Raw genomic sequence first — 23,886 nt, forward strand, 5'->3', positions numbered from 1 at the left:
TCATCTTTCCAGCTCCGTGTTTGGAAATTTTGGTTCTGATGCAAACTCTGAACTACCACTCAAGCACATATTTCTAAGTAAATTTAGGCCTTTTTTTTTTTTTTTTTTTTTTGAGAGAACACATGTATTAATAAGTTTATCACAAAAGTGAAGTTCATTTGACTTTTACTTTTCTGAAGAAATCTAAATGGGGGCTAAATATTAATTCTGCTTTATAGTAAAGAAATCGAAAGTGTGACAGGTAAGAAAATAAGCTGACTACTTAACACATATTACAATTTAGTTTAAGAGGATAGTTTAGGAGGGGGAAGAACAGACAGGAGGAAGGAGAGCTGGGTTACATGTCTGCAGCCTCAGTAGGCTGCAGTGGGAGGCCCATGAACTGAAGACTAGCCAGCCAGTTGTTTAGTTACTGTTGATTGCATACTCTGTCTTAAACCCAGGAGCTGGGGAGGTAACTTTGTAACCCAGGAGCTGGGGAGGTAACTTTGTAACCCAGGAGCTGGGGAGGTAACTTTGTAACCCAGGAGCTGGAGAGGTAACTCTAATAGACTACTTGCCAAGCACTGAGAAGCTCTGGCTTGATGCCTATTCTCACCCAAAAAGATAGATTGTATGAAGTCTGGACAATAATAAATGTAATGTAAGGTTTGTAGAACTGAAACATTTATTATATCATTTACTTGGAAAGTATCATTTTAACAAAGTATCTCAGAAGCTGTCAGTAAATATTGAAGACTTTATATATGTGAAATTCTTCTTCAGATGACAGCCTTCCTTGGCATCTTTGAAAGTCCTATTTCTTTTGTGCTAAACATTATATCTTTAAAAAAATATTTATTTATTTATTTACTTTACATCCCACTCACTACCCTTCTCCTGGTCACCTGGTCATCCCCTCCCACAATTTTTCTTCCATTCCACCCTCCCTTTCTCCTCAGAGCAGGTGGGGGCCCCCCTTTATATCTCCCTACCTTGGCACATCAGGTCTCTGCAAGGCTAGGTGCTTCTTCTCACACTGAGACCAGACAAAGCTTCCCCGCTAGCTGCATGTCTGCTCCATATGTGTGGATAGGCCTAGGTCCAGCCTGTGTTATTGTTTGGTTGGTGGTTCATTCTCTGAGAGCCTCAAGGGTCCAGGTTAGTTGATTCTGTTGGTCTTCCTGTGGAGTTCTCACCCCCCTCAGGGCCCACAATCCTTTCTCCTATTCTTCCATAATAGTGCCCATGCTCTATCCACTGCTTTTCTGTGGGAGTCTGCATCTGTCTGAGTCAGCTGCTAGGTGGAGCCTGTCAGGACAGCAATGCTAAGGTTCCTGTCTGCAAGCATAAGAGATTATCATTGATAATGTCAGGCACTGGTGCCTGCCCTTGGAATGGCTCTCAGATTGGGTCTGTTACTGGTTGGCCATTCGCTCAGTCTCTGCTCCATTTCCCATCCCCGCATTTCTTATAGACAGGATACATTTGGGGTTGCAAGTTTTGTGGGTGGGTTGTTGTCCCTATCACTCCATTGGGGTTCTTGCCTGTCTACAGGAAGTGGCCTCTTCAGGTTTCATATCTCACATGCTGTGAGTCACAGCTAACGACACCCCCATAGATTCTTGGCCTTTAGACACCAACAACCTAAATAACCCAATTGAAAATGGGAGGTACAGAGATAAACAGAAAATTCTCAACAGAGGAATCTCAAATGTACAAGAGGCACTTAAAGAAAATTTCAAAGTTCTTAGTCATCAGGGAAATGCAAATCAAAACAAGTCTGAGATTCTGTTTTACATCCATCAGAATGGCTAAGATAAAAAACTCAAGAAATAGCACATGCTGGTGAGAATGTGGAGCAAGGGGAACACTCCTCCATTGCTGGTGGGAGTGCAAACTGTGCAACTACTTTGAAAAGCAATTTGGTGGTTTCTCGGAAAACTGGGAATAGTTCTATCTCAAGAGCCAGCTATATCACTCCTGGGCATATACCCAAAAGATGCTCCACCATCCCACAAGGACACTTGTTCAACTATGTTCATAGCAGCTTTATTCATAATAGCCAGAAACTGGAAACAACCTAGATGCCCCTCAACTGAGGAATGGGTAAAGAAAATATGGTACATCTACACATAAAATACTGTTTAGGTATTAAAACAAAGACATCATGAATTTTGCAGGCCAGTGGATGGATCTGAAGAATATCCTGAGATACCCAGTCTCAAAAGGACATGTATGGTATGTACTCACTTATAAGTGGGTATTAGCCAGAAAATACAGGATGCCCATGCTACACTCCACAGAGCCAAAGGAGCTAAACAAGAAGGAAGGCCCAAGAGAGGATGCTTGGATCTCACTTAGAAGGAGGAATAAAAGAGTCATAAGAGTAGATGGAGAAAGGAAACTGGATGGGAGAGGAGATGGGGAGGAGAGTGGGGGGGGTTCAAAATCAGTGTGGGGAGGGACAGGAGGATGGCCAGATGGCCATGAGAATGAATGGAAATCTGCAACTGATGGGGTGTGGTGGTAGTGGTAGTAAGGGCAAGGGCATTCGTCTCCAGGATAAGACAGAGCTGGGATAAGGGAGTTTCCCATGAATATTGCATATTAAAGCCTTTCCTTGCTTTTAAAATGTGCTGTCTAAACTAAGCATTTGTAAATTATTATATACAGATGTTGAAGTTGATTTTAATTTTCTTAATTTTATGATACATCTTTGAAATTAAGGGAAATAAAATTAATTTTCTCAATTGAGAAGTATGAGAAATTATATGTAAGAGTTTTTATGTAGGTCCTCATTGATGGCACCCAACTGCTTGCTACATACTATTCTAAATGTACTTAGACTTTGGAGTCTCACACAGTGTTGTGAGGTAGATGTTATTTTCTTTCCTGTTTTACTGAAGAGGAATCTGGAGTTTATTTCAGTGTCAGAGATGAGGAAAGGTAGATATGAGAATCCGCAGCTAGAAAGTCCTTACTGTTGTAGTAGGGAAAGCTGTCTCCTTCGATGGCCATTCCATTAAGGTGCCTGTCAATGGTGGGAGAGGACGGAGTTTTCCTCTTCATGCTTGACTTTTCTCAGACTTGTGCAGTGAACACACATGAGCACTTTAGTGTTGAACTAATGACTTCCTCTAAGGCTTAAGTGTTGTTAACATGAATTGTTTCAAATGACAAATTTTTAAAAAATATTTATGTATTATATGTAAGTACACTGTAGCTGTCTTCAGACACCCCAGAAGAGGGCATCAGATCTCATTATGGATGGTGATGAGCCACCATCTGGTTGCTGGGATTTGAACTCTGGACCTTCGGAAGAGCAGTCGGGTGCTCTTACCCACTGAGCCATCTCACCAGCCCTCAAATGATAAAATTTAAGAGGATAATCCCATTTTTTTTTTACTGCTTTATATAAAAACAATGAAATCAAAAGAGGAATAAAGAGAGTGTGGTAATGTCACACTGAAACCTTTTCTGCTGTCATTCATTTATTGATTTTCAAAAGGGCTTCTGTCATTTGCAGTCAGTTATTTGAGCTGGCTAGTCTCCTTCCTGGAGGCTGTCCTGTGTATGGTAGGATATTGAGCAGAGCCACTGACCTGTTCCTGTCAGATACTAGTTACAGCCTCTGTCCCTCAGATATAACAAATAGAAATGTCTCCAGACATTGCCACATGCCCTTTAGGGGACAAACTCATTCCTGAATACAGCCACAGGTGATGTAGGAAGTACAGATTGATAGCCTCACAGGACAATGAGTTGAAATGAGGACATTGATAAAGATGGGAGGGATGAAACTTTCAATGGCAAGAAAAAGGAGGCTAGCTTTGACTGGCTGGTGTGGCTAAATGCAATATGGAAAACAGGGCAGGATAGGACGTGACTATAGCAGAGAGACTCAGAGAAGGTCTACTTGGTAGGGGGATGTGGACTAGGATACCGAAGTTGTCTGACTTGGAGAGTTATTTTGGTGGTAGAATCAGGAGACTTGGAGTTTTCCATAATGTTGCTCCCCTGACCAGAGATAGAGGATGTCGAACAGTCTGTAGGACTGTCCAGCCACTGGACGGAAGACTGCTGGCAACCTCTGTCTGGGGCTCACAAGTATTTTGTTGGAATATCATGGAATTGACGACTTCACTGAGTGGTAGAACACCTACAGCTGGGGTGACTGATGCTACACATTAGAGTGGACCCAGGGCAGGTCAGAACAGAGCTTCAGAGGCAAGGGATGTTAAATGTGGCACCTGGAAGATAACTGCCAAGTTATGCAGGGCGCCTTTCTGGTGTCCAGGAAGAACGCAGAACATTCCTGTGTGTGGTGTGGTTAACACTGAGAGTTACTGTGCCTGGTAATCCTAGCACTTCCCAGGTTAGTGCTGTGCTGTGCTGTGCCACAGTATGTTCTTTTAGAAAGACCAAGGGCATGCAGCCTTTCTCTGGGCTGTTAACCTCTCTCCTTTTCTGCCTCCCCCATTCCTCCCATTATCCTCTCCCTTCCCTCTCATCGTCGTCCACCTCCTTCTCCTGCTCTACCATCATCCTTATCCTTTCCTATACCCTGGTGCTGGGATACACAAGTGCTTTATCACTGAGTCATGCCTCCAATCCCTAGGAAGAAATACTCTTTGTGATTGGAAACAGCATGTGCTGTCTCCATTCCTTGATCTGTTTAAGAGTAGTGCTTGTACATTGATTTTGTTTTGTAGGGTAATTTATAGCTCAGGGACTTAGGAAAGAGTGAACCTTACCATCTATTCAAAGTAATAACATCGTATCCGTCCTTCTGACATTACAGTTCCATGGCTTCCCACGACTGGGCATTTGCTAATGCATTTTCCTCATGACTTACTTAACATGGCTTCTGTGACGCACTTAGACTCCCAAACCAGGGAGAACGCCTGAAAAATGGCTGAAAAGCTGTGTTGGGTTTGGCTAGTTGAGATGGGCCTGTGCATGTGAAGTTACGAGTCTAATTCCTCTGACATGTGGCATTGAGTTGGCCAAGTGTGTCCTTTATGAGCCTCATGACAACTTCTCTTTGCAGCTGTGATGACTCTCAAGGCACATGCATCCTCAGAGTTGCTTGGCTTAGGGACATTAGGTTGAAATTCCATGCACTGCAAACTTTATCATAAATATCTGTTTAGAGGTGCTTTATGCGCTAAGAACATTTAGTACTCATAATTTTCCATGAGCTGTTATGTCAGGATAGCAGTGGAGAGAGAGTACAGCAGACTGCACACCTGACATTGGTTGGCATGATGGATTCATCTCAAACAAGGGTTTACTCACATATATGTATATAATACATATGTACATACAAAATATCTGAGTTAGTACCTAATTATTTAGGCTAATGGCTTGGAAAGATTATATTAATGGGCTCAGAGCAAAGTTTCCCTTAAACTGTGACCAAGTATCTTAATAAGCATATTTGGTGATAATGTTGTATAAATACTGGTTATTTGAAAACCAGTTCAGGGCTTCGTCAGAGGCTGGCCAGTACGAAAGAACTGGCTTTGAGTGGACGGTTGGCTTTGAGTGGATGGTTGGCTAATAGTGTTAAGAACACATGGTTTCGACTTCTGAGTTTTTGAAGCTTTAAAAATAATTTTCTGTTCCTCATGATGTCTGTCACTTAGTAGCTGGTACTGTTTGCATTTGAAGTTATAGCAACCATAGAAAATTAGTGATCAGAAATATATTGAATCTATTTCTAGTCATCACCATTAAACAATGAAACCCATGTGACCTTTCCTCTGTGCCTCCTGTGGAAGTCCAGCTGTCCTCTCATTTGTCATCCTGAGAGATGGCAAAGGACTATTTAAATGCTGTAGTTAATTTTAAACTTTTTCAATTGTGTGTGTGTGTGTGTGTGTGTGTGTGTGTGCTCATGCACCTTCTTGTTATAAATTTTTAACTCTCCCCTGCCTTTGAAGAGCCATGTACTCTGCAGAACAGTGAGGAGTCACCGTTTTCTAATGGTGCCACCGTCTAGATTGGTGGGCATGGCAGGGGCCATGTGTCCAGTGTGGTGCTAGGGACAGTGCTGAGAAATGCTGCCTGGCCTTGTCCCTTCAGGACTTTGGGTCTGGTGTGTGTTTTTTCAGTAAAGTGAAATGACCACTGTGTAAAAGAGACCCCAGGTCTCAGGCCTGTGGGGATGAGCACCTGAGCATTGGCCTCAGCTTTGTCTCAGAGACGTGGTGACCGCAGGTCCCCCACACATTAGTCACATCAGTAGTTGATGTCTGAAACTGTTGACCCAGTCTGTTGTTTTCAGCCTTGGTTTCCCACTTCCACCACCTACGCTCAGTTTTTCACATCCTCTCTGACTCTCATGGTTGGAGGGGTCATCACTGGAAAATAACACAGCTGGATTATGTTAAAGTAAGTGAACATAGCTCTTAATGGACTTTGGAATGTTGATTGACAGTTGACTAAATTAAAAGAATATCTTACAATATTTATAATAGTATTATGATGGCTAGCATTGTTAACATGATGGGGTGTAGAGTCTCCATGGAAACAAACTTGGGCACTTGTATATGGGATTTGCTAGATTAGGTTAATTGAGGCAGTCCTACCCACAGTAAATGTGGGTGGCATCATCCTGTGGTCTGGGCTTGAGGACTGAAGAAGGAGAAAGGGAGCCTGGCGCCAGCATTTGTCTGTACCACCTCCCACTCCTCCTGCCAGGCTCCCATCTTGACACTGTACCCTTGAGCCAGGAGCCAAAATAAGCCCCTCTTATTGTCAGCTGCTTTTCTTCACGTGTTTGCCATGGCAACAAGGAAAGTAATGAATGCAAGTGCCTTTGCTCTTGAAAAGGACAATACCATTAACTGGGAGGAGGAAACTGACATCAAATGTGTAGTAAGAAGTGTCACTTCTCAAATACCTGCAGTTTTGAGGTTAAACTGAATGTAAAATCCATACCCAGGGAAACATAATCCCCTGACTGCTTACAAAATGATTATTTCTATAGTGAGTGTATACAGATACATATATGAATAGAGTCTCGCCCATCTGGTCAGTACCTTCTGAGTCTCTTGGTGATTTTTAAATTTTCTTATAAGAATTCTAAAACAACAATAAATAATTTATAGATATGTAAGTTTGTATAATATGAAATGTAATACTATTTCAAATATAATAGACATTTTAAATAACAAAGCTTTCAGCATCTGTAGCAACAAAATCTGACAACGTATAAACCAGAATCCGTTAAAATAAATAAGGAAACTAGCTCTCAGTGCCCAGTTGGGATTCAGATGTCTGGCTGTGAGCTGCGTCAGTTTTCATTCTGACATATTCCTCTGGAATACTCCTGTCTTACAGGCCGGGTTCCTTTCCATGTGTGAGTCTGACTTTCCATCATAACAGGTCTTGGTGATTTTGTTTTTAGTCATTTTTCCAGTTAGTTATTATCCTATTGATTCTAATTGCTTACACTCGACTACAACTCCTTTCCCTATTGTTCATAGTGGACAGCTTCCTAAGACCCTAATTAGATGCCTAAAAGGTAAATAATTTTGAACCTTCTATACTCAATGCTGGTTCCCATACATGCAGTTACTACTGGAAGTTTTAAATTATAAATTAGGGACTCTCGAAATTGTAATTACTAAAGTAGAACAATCATAACAATATTCTATAATAAAGTTATTTAGAACTTAGGAATGAGTTCTGGAATATCCCTTTGAATACTGGGTAATAGAAGATAGATAAGAGAAAGCAAAACCATAGTTAAGGGAGATCTGTGTGCAAATTGTATAAGGTGCTGAGTGCAGTGTGGAGCAGGCTACCTGCCTGCAGAGCTCTGTGTACGTGCATAAGTGCTGATGGAGAGGGTGAGGATCACTGGTCCTCAGCCTCTGGCCTGACTCCCACATCCTACAGCTTCTGTCTGCTTAGTTCTCAGGAGCCTCTCCTCATCCCTGGGCTCACAGCTTTGTGCTTTGCAGGTGCTGTATCTTCTCCTGCTTTGCTCTTCTCCACTCTCCTACAGGAGCCTCTGCACTGCCAGACGCTGTTAGTCCTTACACTTTACCTTGTCTAGCAGGAAGAGGGAAGAAACTGGAGAGTGCTTATATCAAAGAAGATGTTTTCAGGGATCCAGAGAACTCCATGCATGATAACGTACTTGCTCTTTGTAGTGTGCATTAGAAGTAGAAGCTGCCATTTCCTATCGGGTAGCATTGATTAGTAAAAAATTTCAGACTGGTAGAAAGCAGCATAAAACAGTTCAGTGACACTAAGATTTGGGATTGCAAAGTTTGCTAGTGATAGGACCGCCTGGGCCTGGGCGCTCTCAGGAGAGCTCTGGTCCCGTCTTGAGTTTACTTATAATGTATTGTTACTTTTTCTTTGAAGCCCTGAGTACCTCTTGAGTTGAAACAAAATATAAGGCTGGGGAGATAGTTGAGAAAGGAAGGACCTGAACTTGGTCCTCTGACTACAAACAAAATGCAAGCTAGAGGTGGTGATGCACTTTGCAGTCCCAGCTCAGCCTGGGAGGCAGAGGCGTGTTCTTAGCTCCAGACCACTGAAGGACCCTGCTCACAAAGCAGGGAGGTGAAGCACCTGAGGAATGACATTCTTCTTGGGGCTCTTTCCCCAAGCTGTTGTCTGGCTTACACATGTGTGCATGAACAACACACAGACACACACACACAGACACAGAAACACACACACACACACACACACACACACACACTCACACACACGAAAAAATGACGATGTTTAGAATCCGGTTGTGAACATCTTAGAAAGAAGCAGCTGGCAAATGTTCTAGCCTTTGTGAGCATCATATAATTTATGGTGTCTCATATGGGTTTTTTCCCCTTTGCCTTTTTACATTTTAAAAGCTAATAAACAGACTGTAGTGAGCAGCCACAGGCTGTCTTCTATATGTGGACCTTAGTTATTGTTCTCTCCAAAAAGCCCCTCTGCCCCTCTCTGTCCCTTTCTCTTCCATCCATCCATCCATCTATCCATTCATCTCATCCATCCCAACCAGCTCCTTTTAGCTTTTAACACAATGGGTATTTTTCTCAACTTTTGTTTATGTGAAGTTATTTTTTTTCACTGAAAAGGTATAGAATTTGACTTTTTAAAAAGTACTTTAGTAATTTAAAATTCTGTGTCCCCCTAGTGTGTCCTTTGAATAAAAATTCACAAGAATAAAATAACTCAGCACCACATAATGTTAATCAAAGACACAGGAACACCATCACTTCTGCTCCCATAGTAGAATGCCATGAAGTGGGTGATTCATGAAGAAAAAGGTATTGGTCTGACAGGTTGGAATGTGGGAGGGTGAGGACCAGGTAGGGCTGCCTTACTTCCCTGTAGCCTCACAGGAGGCCCTGCCTAAGTCTCAGGAGAATGGCAAAGAACAAACCTACTGCTGCAAGCCATTCTGCAGTGGCTTGCATGACATGGGTAAGTTACCATTAGCCCTCACCCCGTACTTGTCGTGAATTTCAGAGGGGGCAGCAATAGATACTGAAGCTATAGCAGACAGCAACCCCTCCCCGTGCTTTAGGTCATATGTGTATATGTGTGTTGGCTCAGTCATTTGTGGTGGTGGTTCAAAGAATAGAAGGAGTTTATACTGAGAGTGTGGTCAGCTATTCCCTGGCCTGTGGAGTAAGGCCAATGACAGTCTCTGATGTGCTCATGGGAAACCTGAACTGTAAATTCCCCATAGACATGGTTCTCACTGAAGGGTTCCCAGGTATCCATGCAGAGGACAGAGCCTAGGAGGGGCCCCACTGACTCCCGCTGGCAGATGCTTTTCTTCCCAGGTGAGTTGTCTGAAGCACTGCTAACCAGACCACATGTTCATGGGCCCTGTTATAAACACAGCAGGAGAGAAAGCAAGTTTCAAATCTGTGATCTGCCTCTCAGATCACATTTGGTTATAGCGCTTTCTCTCAGAGCAGGGATCCAGGTTAGCCCAAAGGGGTACCATAGTTCACTGTAACTGGTAACACAGCCCATTCTGTTCCTATGCTGGATTGGACCCTGTGCATTAGACTGGAAGAGAAAGCGGGTTGATCCTCTTAGCTCGGGCTGTCAGGCAGCTAAGAGCAGATGCTGCATGGATGGTACTGTCATGTCTCCTGTCCTAGCACGTGAGGAAGCAGAGCTTCCTGAAGGAAAGTGTGTCCAAAGTTGGAGGAGGGGCTCAACATGGGGAATAAACCAGTGGCTGTGCAGTAACAATGGTCATTGCTGAAAAAGAAAACAGATATCAGAGTGTCCGTTCTGCAGTTTCTTGAAGGAACTTGGTTACCCTTTTCCTACACAGTTGTCCGTGCATATGGATACTGCTGCTTACCCACTAGGGAAGTACGACTGCCATTTCTCTTCTCATACATTCTTTACCCTCTCCTTTCCCACAAGTTAGAGATGTAGGCTTGCTTGTGTCTGTGGTGATCTGAGGTCCTGGAGCACAGCAGTGATAAGAGGCTGTTTGCTGCTTGCTGGTATATTCCCCACAGCGACCTTAAGATTCTGGGAAGGGTTGCGAAAGAAGAGGATGCTGCTTGCTGAGAAGATGAGGAAGTGGCACACAGGACATGTTTTCAAGATAGTGGTGGTAACTGCTAACCGAAGGCTCAGCACCTGACTGTGTGTCTCCTTCCCTATAGAAGGGGTGTGAAAGATGCTGCCAGAAGCATCGACTCTGCTGAAGAGCAGTTGGCAAATTATAATACAGAGATTAAGAAAACGTAGAAGAATTCCCTGTGTTTGTATATTCTCCGTCTGCGTTATCAGACTTGTTATTTCCATTTCCATTGTCTCTTTCTGTAAGAGCCTCTGTCCCCTCTCTGCCCCAGCACCAGCAGATCAGCCTTGTTTCCCACCATCCTGTTCTAACAGAAAGAACCCAAACCCTGAAATACCCAAATGTGACTTACCTCACTTGGAGGAGTTAATCACACGCTGAGAGTGTCTGTTCCTGAGGGCAAGTTTGTGGTGAAGGCCCTGGGCATGGCAGAAGGCTGGATCAGGGAGAGCAGGAGTGCTGTGTTACAAAACTTCCTGTGGAGATGCAACACACTTGTCTACTTATCCCAGAAAGGGATCCCATAACAGATCAAAGTACAGGCACGTTTGGTGAACCAATGGGCTTGACTAGGGTTACTCACAAGAGCAGAATGAGTCAAAGACAACTCTATCACCAAAGTCAACCCAGCATGGGTGACATCTCAGATGCTGGAACCCTGGAGCCCACTGCACAGCCTATGGGCAGCTCAGCAGTTTGGAGAGAATCCTTTCCAGGCTCCTCATTTGATCTTAACCTCTTCTAGGCAGCTCTGCCAGTTTCTATATCTTCCAGGCTGCTGGTCTGGTGTTAGAGTCCTTGCAGCTCAGCTTTCTCCTGTCTGAGGGGGCTCAGCTCTTATTGCTTACTCTGGCATGGAGGGCTCTAGTGAATTTAGTCAGATTCAGGGACTTCCTGAAGCTGTTTTGGCCTACTTACTTTCCTGCTTACGGAGCATCCTGTAGGAAGGAATGTCTTCATCTCAGAGGGAAATTTTATGCAATAGGGAATCACTTTGACCATAGGCAATCTGTTGGCCAGCCGAGCAGGTACATAGTACCTACTTTTCTGTATTTTTGACTAAGCAAATAGACCTTTATGTTAGTCTTTTGTCTTTGATTCTGGAATAATGTAAAATGTATCAAGGAGGAAACACACGTATTATTTGCTGACAAGGTATGAGGTGAACAACCAACCATCCAGAAAACCAGGGCAGCATTTGGCAGCTTTGTTTATGTTTGATGTCCATACTTCTTGAGTCTCTACTTCCTTAGGTGTGTGTGTGTGTGTGTGTGTGTGTGTGTACATGTAGACACATGTGAGTGTGCAGGGGCTTACATACATGGCCATATATTTGTTGGAATCCATTGCTGACAAGGTTAGCAATCTAAGTCCATTGGACCCTGGCATTAGTGGTCAGAGTCAAGATGGTCTGGCTAGGGGAAAGGGATCCAATGGCAGGGAGCAGAGTCAGAGACAGTCCCTGCTCCAGTTAGGGGACCTGCATGAAGACCAAGCTGAGATTTACTTATTCTGCTGCAATTTGATGTTTCAAGGTTCGGGGTGTGGCACCCAAGGGGGTCTTCTCCTTCTCTGAGAAGAAGGGAGGGTAATAGGGCAAGGGACTTGTAAGGGTGGGACTGGGAGAAAAGGAGGAGTTGGGGCTTCGATTGAGATGTAAAGTGAATGAATGAATGGATGGATAAATGAATGAGTGAATGAATGAAAATTAAAAGGTCTGGCTTCCTTACCCTTCTACCATAGTTACCGTGACTACTGCTCCCTTCATTTGCTGCATCAGAAATCCTCAGTAGTGAAAGAGAAATGGGTGTTGTCATACCTTGTATCCAGTGCACAGTAGGCAAAGCACTTGTGACAATTGAGGAGATGGTGGAAACATGTCCTGGAAAACATGCCAGTGTCAATGTCTTTATACCGTAGGTGACTGCTTAGATAGTTTTTGCATTTTCCAGACATCGTGTTTTCAGCTAGTGTTTTAGTGACCGCAGTATAGGGCCAACACTAGTGAGAATCACCGAGTCTGGATTTGGGATAACATTGTTGAGAATGTGTAGCTTTGTGCTTCAGTTTAATTGAAGATCCTTAGCTTTTAGGTGTGTGTGGAGCTTTCTCTCCCTCCTTCCCTCCTCCTCCTCCTCTTCCCCTTCCTCCTCCTTCCCCTCTTCTCCCTGAGCACCCCCTGGCACCAGCAACAGCATTGATAAAGTAGATGGATGATGTAGCCATGTGCACACCTGACAACATGTTGCTCACAAGAATCAGCTGATAAAGCTTTTTCCTTAAAAGTTTGAATCTCAGCCTGACAATACTTATAATTTAGAGAATATTAATTCTCAAGTTTGGTTGCTTGTTGTACTCACCTGAAAAACATTTTAAAATGCCGATTTAATTGATATAAGATGCAGCCTTGGCATCAAGATATTGTTTAGAATAGTAATACCAAGTGACTTGAATGGTATTGGGACTCTGTAAAATTATCAGACCAGGAACTGGAGCAATGTCAGGAAGGGTCAACCCTGAGCCCGGTTGCTTTGGCAAGTCTTAGGAAGAAGTGGGTTAACAGTTCCCTCCTCTGGGCTTTGGTGAGTCCCAGGGTAGTTGGAGATTTGGGAAGCAGGCCTGAATTTTATGTTAAGAAGTGTATGCTTAACCTGAAAAACCTCTTTGTCTTCTTAGTATCCTCTAAGGGGAAAATCATACTACAATTCTTTGCCAGTGTAACAGCACATGCCTGTTTCGCAGTTCTTAGGAACCAAGGCAGGAGTATGGTGAGCTCTAGGCCATCCTGGCCTACATAGTGAGACCTTGCAAGATAGATAGATAGATAGATAGATAGATAGATAGATAGATAGATAGATAGATAGATAGATAAGAGTCTCCCCACCTCCACTGTCAATAGAAGAGTCAAAGCACAGTAGGCCCCACAGTTCCTGCTGATCATCCACCAAGTGAAGAGAGTGTGTGTGGTCTCCATAGGAGTAACTAGACATTTATCAAGGGACAGAAACAGTGGGGCAGGCCTGCTAGAGTCAACAGAACGTCCTGTGTGTCTGTGCACATTGTTACCTAACACTGACTGGTGCTAACAGCAAGGTGGCCAGGCTCTGCGTTTAGCTTGCCCTGAATTTGAAAGCACAGCACAGTGGAGCCTTGTCTGCTTTTCTCTCAGAAGTCACGATTTCCTTACTGCAGAAACTGAGACAGCCTTGGTGAAAACTCTATAGCCAACAGACGTGGGGTCTAACATGGTGTCTGTGATCGGAAATTCCAGTGCAGTGCGCCTCACAAAGAGTATTCTTGTCTGTTCTATGACTCTCTTTGTCTTTGTCATAGGAAAGGAACTTCTTGGTACCCAGTTAGCCCGTTTCCTCTATTCTACTTCATTCAGAGCCATCATCCATGTTCCTGAAGCTTAGAGACCGGCACTAATCCCTGTAGACCCTGCTAGTACAACACTTGAATCTTTAACTTTTACATTTCACAGACATTGTGTTTTCAACTAGAAAATGAACTTAGTATAGGGCTGACTACCACCCTAGTGCCTCTCCCTTCCCTGGTCTTGGTTAGGTTTTTCTAACAGTGTCATTGTTAAAGGAGAGTGATAGTTTCCAAGATCTTGTGGTCTGAGTGAGTCTATTTAAGTTCCATTTCTGCATGCAGGAACTCTGTGTTGTGTTAAGCACCATCTCTGTAAGAATTCTCTGTTTGGTTTCTCTCCATCTACTTTCTCCATTTGTGTGTCCAAGCCGCTCCCCACCCTAGACTGTTTGCTTCCTGCCTCTTTGCATTTCCAAGTCCTTGATTCTCCCCAGCTTGAGTGTCCTTCCTCTGCGGATGTTGTCCCTTCCCACACAGCAGGACCTGTGTGTTTGTCTTTCAGTTATTTGCCCACAGCACTTTTCATCCTGACACTGGTACACATGGATAGGATTAATTTCTATTGAACTTAAAAGTTTTATTTTTATATTGCTATTCATTATAGGTAATTTAATAATCGAAGAAAATGTAAAGGGTGAAATGAAAAATACTAATGTATTGGGGAGGCCTCCCTTTTCCCATCAGAAATGGAGGAGGAGTGGGTGTGAGGGAAGGGGAGGGAAAACCGAGCTCAGAATGTAAAGTGATTAATTAATTAATTAACTAATAAAATATACAAATGGAAAACACAACTACCATACCACCAACTCCTGAGGTGGATGAGGGGAACGGGGGCCTTACTCACTGGGTAGGAGTGGAGTGGAAACTGCTGTACCCACTCTAGAAATTAGTCTGGAGATTTTTCAAAATCCAGAAATAAAAGTACTCCATGACCCAGGCCAGAAAACTTTATGTTAATGTACTATCAGATGTGTGTGTCTTAGTGTTTGTGTATGCTTGGCCTGCCTGCCTATTGATACCTAAGCCCACATTCATCTTTGCGGTACAGCATCTTCCTTTACCTAACATTCCTTGAGTATCTTCCTTGAGTAAGTATTTTTAAGGATCACTTTTAGAAGCTAAATGATGGAGAATAGAAGGTTTCTTTAACTACTCTCTCATTGTACATGTGATTCCTTCCAGTGCCACTGGTAACGCATATGCTGTCAGAAGATTGTAGCACTACTTCATGTGTTACATGGTTGTGACTTCAGGTCTCCTGTATTCTGCTGAGTAGATGGAATTTAGTGAGGGTAACAGGAAGGCAGGGAAGACAGCTGGATGAGGGAAGAAGAGAGTCGGGTGGGGTGGGAAGGGACTCTCCAGAACAGACTCCCTTAAGGGCTTTGGGTGGAATGGACATCATAAACTTGGACTCATCTCTTTGGATACATGTGTTAATAATGCTGGTTGCTGGGCTGGTGAGATGGCTCAGCAGGTAAGAGCACCTGACTGCTCTTCCAAAGGTCCTAAGTTCAAATCCCAGCAACCACATGGTGGCTCACAACCATCCATAACCAGATCTGACTCCCTCTTCTGGAGTGTCTGAAGACAATTATTACATATAATAAATAAATAAATCTTTAAAAAAAATAATGCTGGTTACTCTCACATCAGGTACTCTTTCTATTTAGTATTCAGGCTTTTGTTGAGAGTACAGACAGATGTGACTTAATCACGAACACTTGGATATTATGCAAGTCACTTTCTCTCCTTATCCTGTTGCTCTTACAAAATTATATACTGACTAAGAATGTCTAGTCCCCAAATCCTAAGTCAGAAGGGCTAAAGAATCTGAAACATTGCAGACATGATGATCATCATGGAGAAAATTCCATAGTTGACTCCATATGGTAAATCTCAGGTGACATGCAGGTGACCTATAAATGCTGTGTAAGGGGTGTGTGGGAAACATCAATACATCTTGTGTTTACACATGAGTGTCATTTTAAAGATTTATCACCTATATGAAAAGAATTCCGAAACCCAAAACATGTCTGGTTTCACTCTTCTAGGTTGGGGGATGCTCAGCCTGTACTATGCTGTTGATGAGCGATGAGTTTATGGTGCGTTACTTTAGTGTGGTTATCTTTGCTGTGAAAGGTCTTCTTGGCATAGATTTATATTCGTATAAAACTGGTTCAAAGTGTTGGTTTTTATATTAGCTTTGGAAAGTAAGTCAGAACACCTGTGAATGTTCTTTTTTGGAATTCTTTAGAAAGTGTTAGATTTTTTTACTTTTGAATGTGACAAACCTCTAGGCCTGGATCTTTACTGAAAGCCAGTTAGTTTTTTTCTCCCTCCCTTGCTCCAATGTCTTCATGTGGTCTGCAAAGTCATTCTGGTCAGGCTTTGCGCTTCCTGAGTTGCTTTGATAACTGGATCACATCTATCTTCCTTTTCCAGTTTGTCATATTAGTTAGGTTCATTAATTCAGAGTTGGATATGTGGGGTTTGTTTCTCATTTATTGCACTGTTCTGTGATTTGAAACATCAGAAGTCTAGAATTCCATTTTTAGGTTAGCCAGAGTGGGTTGATTCTCTTCCCGACGTCGGCCCAGGGATCATGGAGGTACAGAGCTTGTAAGTTAAGAGACGTTGCTAGCAATGGCAGGTGCACATGTGGCTGGATGTGGCAGAATGTTAATGACACTGTGTCTGTGGTCAGAAAGCTGAGAGAGGGGACACTTTCTCCTTTTTTTATTTAGTCCATGGCTCCACCTCAAGGGATGATAACTGCCTGCATTCATGGTGATCCTCCCACTACAGAAAGCCTCTTCGGAAAGGCTATCCAGACATGCACATAGGGTTGTCTCCTTCATGGTTCTAAATGCCATGAATCTGACTATCAAGAGTAACCGTCCAGATGTTGCCACTACTAAAGATGCTCCGTTTCATCATGATGTCAGGGTGCAGCTGGCAGCCTCACTGAGTCCTGGAGGGAGTGTTCTGAGGGTAGGGCTTTGCATGCTTAGTAGTAAAGGACTCGAAGGACACTGGTGAGGACACATCTGTTGCTGAGTTAGTATTGTTCTTCCCCCACCACCCAAAAAAGAATAGAATGTAAAACTGTGTTTTTTGTTCCAGGTCACACTGAAAAGCATATATTCCATTAAATATTGGCAAATTATCTTGTATGAACTACAAACACAGAATACATGGCCACGATCTGAAATTTCAGAGGTAGTGTTGAAAGTAAATTACGCTTGTTAGAATTGTAAAGCGCAAGTTAGGTGTGAAGAGGACGTTCTGTGAAAACTGACAGAGCAAAGCTCTCCCGGTTCTCTAATTGAAGATGTTCTTTGCCTATTGAACTGGGGCTGCAGGTGAATGTTTCCTGTGCTGAATACAGTTATTCTAAGTCAGGGCCCAAGCCTGTGTAGCATTATTGTCGAGTCAAAAGGCAACCGAATTGAAAATTGAAAAATGAAGACCAGTATTTTGTGATCAGGGTCATTTTTGTAAGGAATTGTATGACGTGCACCCAGAGGTGGCCAGCTAAATATCTACACAGATGTGGCCAACCTCAGCATTCTAAATAACCATATAGAGATGACTAGCCTTGGTATTTAAAATAATCATTTTTAAAATATTTATTAAATCTTAAGTTTTTGTTGCTTAGAGCAACAGTAGAATCCACTAATAAAAAGCTGCTTTTCTTAAATAATGTCAAATTACCTGTGCATAAACTCTAGAAACCACAGCCATTACAACTGTGGATACATATAATATATGAATCATTATTTATTACTAAGGTTTAGATGAACTGCTGGCATAATAATAATAGTTCTTTGGTAATAAAACAGTTTTTATGTTTCTCAAGGGCTGTGTTTTTAAGTCATATGATTTGTTTATTTATAGTTTGAATATCAACAATGTACTCAATGCTTTGTTTAAAAAATAGCCTTTATGCTTTGGTCACTTGTGCTTATCCAGATTCGCCCTTGCTTTCGGGTTTGTTTGTTTGAAAAAAAAAAAATGCTTAGTGTTGGTTCTACATTTTTACATGATAATTTTATTTATTTTAAGTTTTAGCTGTTACACAAAACCATGTAAATTATACATCTTGGTGAAGTAACATGGTATTTCTAGGTGGCCATTGTATAATGTTCAAAATCACTAAAAGATACATATTTCCCCAAATATTTATCATTTCTTTGTGGAAAATTTCAAAGTCCTTTCTTCTTGGTTTTTTCTTCTTGTGCCTGAGGTGTGTCTAGGGTCTTGCATGCATTAAACATGCTCCAATCCCAGGTACCATGTTATGCTTTGAGATAGACAGACATTCTCTCTCTCTCTCTCTCTCTCTCTCTCTCTCTCTCTCTCTCTCTCTCTCTCNNNNGAGAGAGAGAGAGAGAGAGAGAGAGAGAGAGAGAGAGAGAGAGAGAGAGAGAGGTGTTGTATTTTCCCAAGCTTCTTGTGCTTGCCTTCTGATGATAACTAGCAGGAAGCAAACAGACAAGGTTTTGGGGAAGGGGGGGGTGCATCCATTCCTCGGGATGGAAATGCAGTGTAAGGCCTCAAAGGTTACATTGGCTTGCTCCCTGCCTTCCATGGCCCCCACTGTGCCTGTGTGAGCCCTGAGCAGTTGGAGGAAGTTTGTTGAGAGAACTGAAGGTGGTTTGAGCTTTGCCTTTCTGGCAGGAGGTGGGAGGTAAAGGGCCCTAGTGGGGAATGCTTCTTTGATTTATTTAGAGTATGGTCCTGTGCCAGAGGCCATGGACTCTCTGGTTAAGAGTGATAGGTTCTGTATTGTAGACAGTGCAGGGCTAGTGGCATGTGGCAGAGGCCAGAGGCTATCGCCCACTTGGCACAGCATTGTAGAGCATTTATCTAAATTAAACTTTGAGATATCTAAAATGCTATGCTGTTGCTGGCACCATGCTTAATGGAGTACAGAGTAGTACCCTGGGAAGTCATCAGCATTGGGTCTGATGTTGGACTTGAATGATTATATCCACCGTCGGTCGTCAAGTCTGTGCAACCTTACAACATTCAAAAAGAACTGAACATGGATGTATTTATAGAACCTGGTTCTGCCTAGAGCCACAGACTGGTGACCAGCAGAGCCTGTAGCCGCACTCCCCTTACTCCCCTATACTGTAACACTTGTCACGTCCATCCATTTGTGCTTGCAGTGCTGAGGCTTGAACCCAGGGTCAACACTTTACCACTGAGCTCTTTCTCCAGTCCTACCTGCCTCAGTTCTTTTACTTCTGGGTCCAGTCCTTCCTGGCCTGGGTGTTTTTACCTCTGGGCTGCACCTGCCTTTGGAGTTTTGTACTTATTCAGTTCCACGATGGTTTTCTGTGCTGTCTCTTTGATACATCCTCTAACTTTGTTTTTAAGATTTATTTATTTATATATTTATTTTATGTATATGAGTATACTGTAGCTGTACTGATGGTTGTGAGCCATCATGTGGTTACTGGGAATTTTAATTCAGGACCTCTGCTCACTTCTGTCAGCCCCACTCACTCTGGTCGGCCCATCCTCTAACTTTTTAGATACTCTCTGGCGTTGTCAAGGGACAGGCAGTATTCTGTCACAGCACTCTTCAATTCATTGTCTCAGTTTTTCATTACTGTTGTTTCTTGTGTTTGTCCTAGGTCCTTTTCTGTCACTGTAATGAAATACATCAGGCTGATTCTTCTAAGGAAAAAGGCTTATTCAGTTCAAGATTAAAAGTCTAAGTAGTATAGTTGCTGGCTCTGCTAGAGCCAGTTTGGCCTCAGGCCAGTCAGCACAGTGTGCTTGGGCACTTCATGGTAGGTCACATCTTGGGGGTCTCCTCGTAGTGGATTCACATAGGAAAGGCAGAGAGGCTGGGGAACAGCCAGGCTTGTTCTGTACAGTGTCGCTTTCAAGCACTGACTCGGGCCCATGAAAACCACCAGAGTCCCTCTGAGAGCAGTTCCCTCTGTCCTAAAGACTGCCCCTCCCCTGCATGCATGCACTAAGTAGTCCCACTTTTTAACACTCTAGGACTTTGTAACACTGCTGCACTAAAGACCTTACAACATGAACCCCCGGGGGACACTCAGACTGTTAGTCCGAGGCACCATCTGGCATAGTCACACTGATACCAATCTAGTGAGCATTTGTTTTTAACAGATCCTGGGGTGGGTACACATCATATAGAAGAAAATGATTATTTTTTTTAGACATACTTTTTAACCCACAAAAATACTTCCCAGTTATAAAAATGATTATCTAGAATGCAGTGCAAGGCTGGGTCTGTCTCAGCTGGTGGAGTTCTTGCCCATTATGCATAAAACCCTGGGTTTCATCTCTACCACCAAGTAAATTAGGCATGGAGGTGAATACCAAAAACCACTGCCCTTTGGAGGTGGAAGCAGAAGGATCATAAGTTCAAGACTACCTTCTACTGTTTGAGACCAGCCTGGGCTATACAAGGCCTTGTTTGTTGAAGGGAATGAATGAATGAACAAATAAGAATGTAGTAATTTGCATTATGGTGACAATAATTTAGAGACATTCTCGTAACTACAGATTGATCAGAGTTGCAAATTTGAAGGCAAGTATCCTCACTTTAATAGTAAAATTTTCCCAAATAAATGGTTTCAGTGTGTCGCATGTCTGTCCCTGCTTATGAATAATGTGCCTGCTGCCATATTCCTTATTTGTTATGATTGATGTGTGCGTCTTCTTTTCTCTTTTCCTCAGACAAAATTGAAGAAGCACAAAAAGAGCTTAATGGGGCAGAAGTTTCCAAAAAAGGTAAGTAAAAAAAAAAAAAAAATCAGCCCTGTGTGACACCATTCTTTCAGAGTTGCCCGTAGGACCTCTCAGAATTATGCCTTCCCTGCCAGAAGCGGGTGCTGAAGTTCTAGATGTCCTGGGCCGTCTCAGCACCACCTTCAGTGTGTTCTCTGGTACCTGTGTCCCGCTGCTGGCCATAGGAAAGCGGATGCTGCTCCTTTGGGAGCACTGCAGGAACCTGTCACGTGGTAGCATAGGCCATGTGGATACACATGTACAGAATTGGGCAATGTTTGGCTCCATTTATGGGGATGTGCTTATGGAGTGGCAGGAAGGGAGAGCACTGGACTGGGTTGCTCTGAAGTATACAGTGGCCATAATTTGTGTTAAAAATCAAATCGATATATAAAAATTGATCTTAAGGTAGAAAATATCTTGTCTTCCCAGTACTAAAACCTGAGAGAGAGAGAGAGAGAGAGAGAGAGAGAGAGAGAGAGAGAGAGAGAGAGATGCTGCATGCTGCATGCTGCATAGGAATGTCTGCCCAGCAAGGTCTCTTAGCAAGAGCGCGTTGTCTCTCTAATGCTGAGGGAGATGATCACGGGGCTCTTAGTGGTCATCTTCATGATTTAGTGTTTCCAGTTCCTTATTATAGTTCCTAATTTGAGTGGACTATTGTCAGAATAAAAAGAACAAACTAGAACACCAGTTCAGGCTTCTGTCTGTCTGTCTATCCATGACCCGCCCTCCCTCCCTCTTTCTTTCTTTTTGTCTTTCTTTCTTTCTTTCTTTCTTTCTTTCTTTCTTTCTTTCTTTCTTTCTTTCTTTCTTTCTTTCTTTCTTTCTTATTTTTCCCTTTTTCTCTTTTTATTCTTCTATTTAAGTCTAGACTGGTAACTAACTGGGCAATTTCAGAGAAAAGACTTAATCTCCGAGTCTCCATTCCTTGTAGCAGTTTGGGTCTATCATGTGTGGCATTGCAGCAGAGTTAGTATCTTCCTTAAACCTCCCCATCGCTGCTCTCTGAGAACTCAGACAGGAATCTGGCCCTTGATGATTCTTGGAGAGAAGCCAGACAAGAAAGTGTGCACATTACTACAGTCATGCTGTCCCCTTGAAAGATGCCTGGCTAACCTTGCTACATGACCACACTGTGGTATGTAGTGGACTTAGGACAGGCCCCTTCAGACATTGTTGCAGCCAGCTCTGCTCACAACCAGGAGAGGGGAGAGCTGCTCCACGCAGAACAAATGTCACGATTGTTCCCTGCTTTTCTCCTGTCCAGAAAGTTCTCACAGAGGAAAGGCCACAGAGGCCAGAGGGAAGAGGCTGGGTAATGAGCCTCCCTCTGAGTAACTGTAACTGAGCAGCTCTAGTTGGCAGGTAGCTCTGGGGCCAAGCTCGGAGTGAATAGCAAGTGAGTGCAGTCTGCTGCCTTTAGTTCTTTACACAGAAGTCCTGGCAAGTGGAAGAAAACAGGTCCTTCAGCTTGGAAGTAAGAACAGCAGCTCCTCTCCTCGGGCACAAGGAGGCTCTGCCTCAGAGCAGTGCTGAAGGCTCGGGGCTATTTTCTAGTCGACTTATCTATTTTACACGAAGAAAACCCACTTGTTCCATGAAAGGAGGCCATAGGAAATGGGGTTACTTGGCTTTGGATGATGGTGGGGCATCAGGATGTCATGTTGTCTGGAAACTTCTAACATGAGCAAGGCTGTTTTTGTTTCGTTGATTTTATTTTGATTTGGCCTTTTGTTTTATACTTCCTGGGAAATAGTCCTAAAATGCCTCCTGGCCATGGAAGAGCCACCACACCACACCACGATTCTCACCTGGTCCTGGGTTCTCCCTGCCTCTGCTCACATCTCTTTGCTTAGGGTTCGGATGAGTCACTGAAGCCCAGGGCTGTGTAGCTGCAGCTCTTTCGAAACAAAACCCATCAAAGAATTTGTTCATGGGTCAAATTATACTTTTTTGTGTTTTTTGGTTTTTGTTTTTTTTAAAAGTGTATTAAGGAAGGCAAATATGTCCAATATAGACCCTGACTTTGATAGTCATAAATCAGTAGGATAAAGAAGCGACTTAAATTGGGCTGGAGAGATGTTCAGAGGTAGAAAGCACTGGCTGCTCTTCCAGAGGACCCAGCTTCAATTCTTAGCACCCACATGGCATCTTGCAACTGTCTGTAATTCCAATTCCAAGGATCTGGCAACCTCGCACAGATATACATGCAGGCAAAACACCAATGAACATGAAAATAAACAAATCTTTTACAAAAAAGCAACTTAACAAAAAAGGAAGGATAAATAATGTTCAGTTTAGACCCTGATTTGGCCAGTCATAAGTAGGATAAGTAGGATAAGGAAGTGACCTGAATGATGCTAATGCACTTATTCTACTCTTTTTATCTGCTTATAGATAAACACTAGTCAACATTGATTTAATTTAAATTTAAACAGTTTGGAGGTAGCTGTGCACCTGAGGAGGAGGTCACACCATCTCCATGATGTCCATGTTCCCCTCCCCAGGTGTTGTCCACTTGTTCTTTCTTAATCATTTGGAAGAGGGCATAGTTGGCTCCTTCTTTCCCACCTGACAGTAAGGCAGAGTCCAGAGAGACTAAATGTATTTACTATGTGCCTACCACAGAACAATAGTGACTGTGTGAGAAGGGAATTATTTCTAAGCATAACATTTAAGTTAGCTATAAATTATGCTTGCTCATTCTTAACTTGCACTGTTCTTCACAGTATTTATCAGATAGCATTTAAATAAAATGTTCTTACCAACATGTACTGAAACGTGAGTAACAGAAGAAACAGATCAGTTCGGAGTGGGTGGCCTGTGTCTTTGTGTAAGTGTTTTGTGATAGTGCTATATTCTCTTGTGGAGATCATTTTCCATGTGGCCAGCTTGACCTGGAAGCTGTGACCCTCCTGCTGGTTTCCTAGTGGGGTTACAGGCAGGCATCACCACAGCCTGTTTGGGTTATATGCTGCTTCTTGAATCAATCTAATGCTTTGTTTTAAAAGTGTTCTATGGTATTCATCGGCAGTGTAGACATGTAATTGTTCCTTTATGAACCTTTAGGGCAGCCTAGTGACTGCAGGAGTGACACCCAGGCTGGAGGTGCTCCTTCCCAGCGTCTAGGCTCCCAGTGTGAGTGAGTGGATGTAAAGCTG

General features: G+C 43.0%; 1 protein-coding gene across 2 annotated transcripts in view; it reads left to right on the forward strand.

The window, feature by feature from the left end:
- Positions 1-23,886, forward strand: part of Hivep1 (human immunodeficiency virus type I enhancer binding protein 1) — a 121,022-nt gene that overhangs the window by 47,540 nt on the left and 49,596 nt on the right. For both annotated transcript variants that reach the window (XM_021215346.2, XM_029547338.1), the window contains exon 3: positions 20,672-20,725. In XM_021215346.2, coding sequence (XP_021071005.1) covers positions 20,672-20,725 — 54 coding nt within the window. The remainder of the gene's footprint in view (positions 1-20,671; positions 20,726-23,886) is intronic.

This window comes from Mus pahari, chromosome 16 (genome assembly GCF_900095145.1).
Source record: "Mus pahari chromosome 16, PAHARI_EIJ_v1.1, whole genome shotgun sequence".
NCBI lineage: Eukaryota > Metazoa > Chordata > Mammalia > Rodentia > Muridae > Mus > Mus pahari.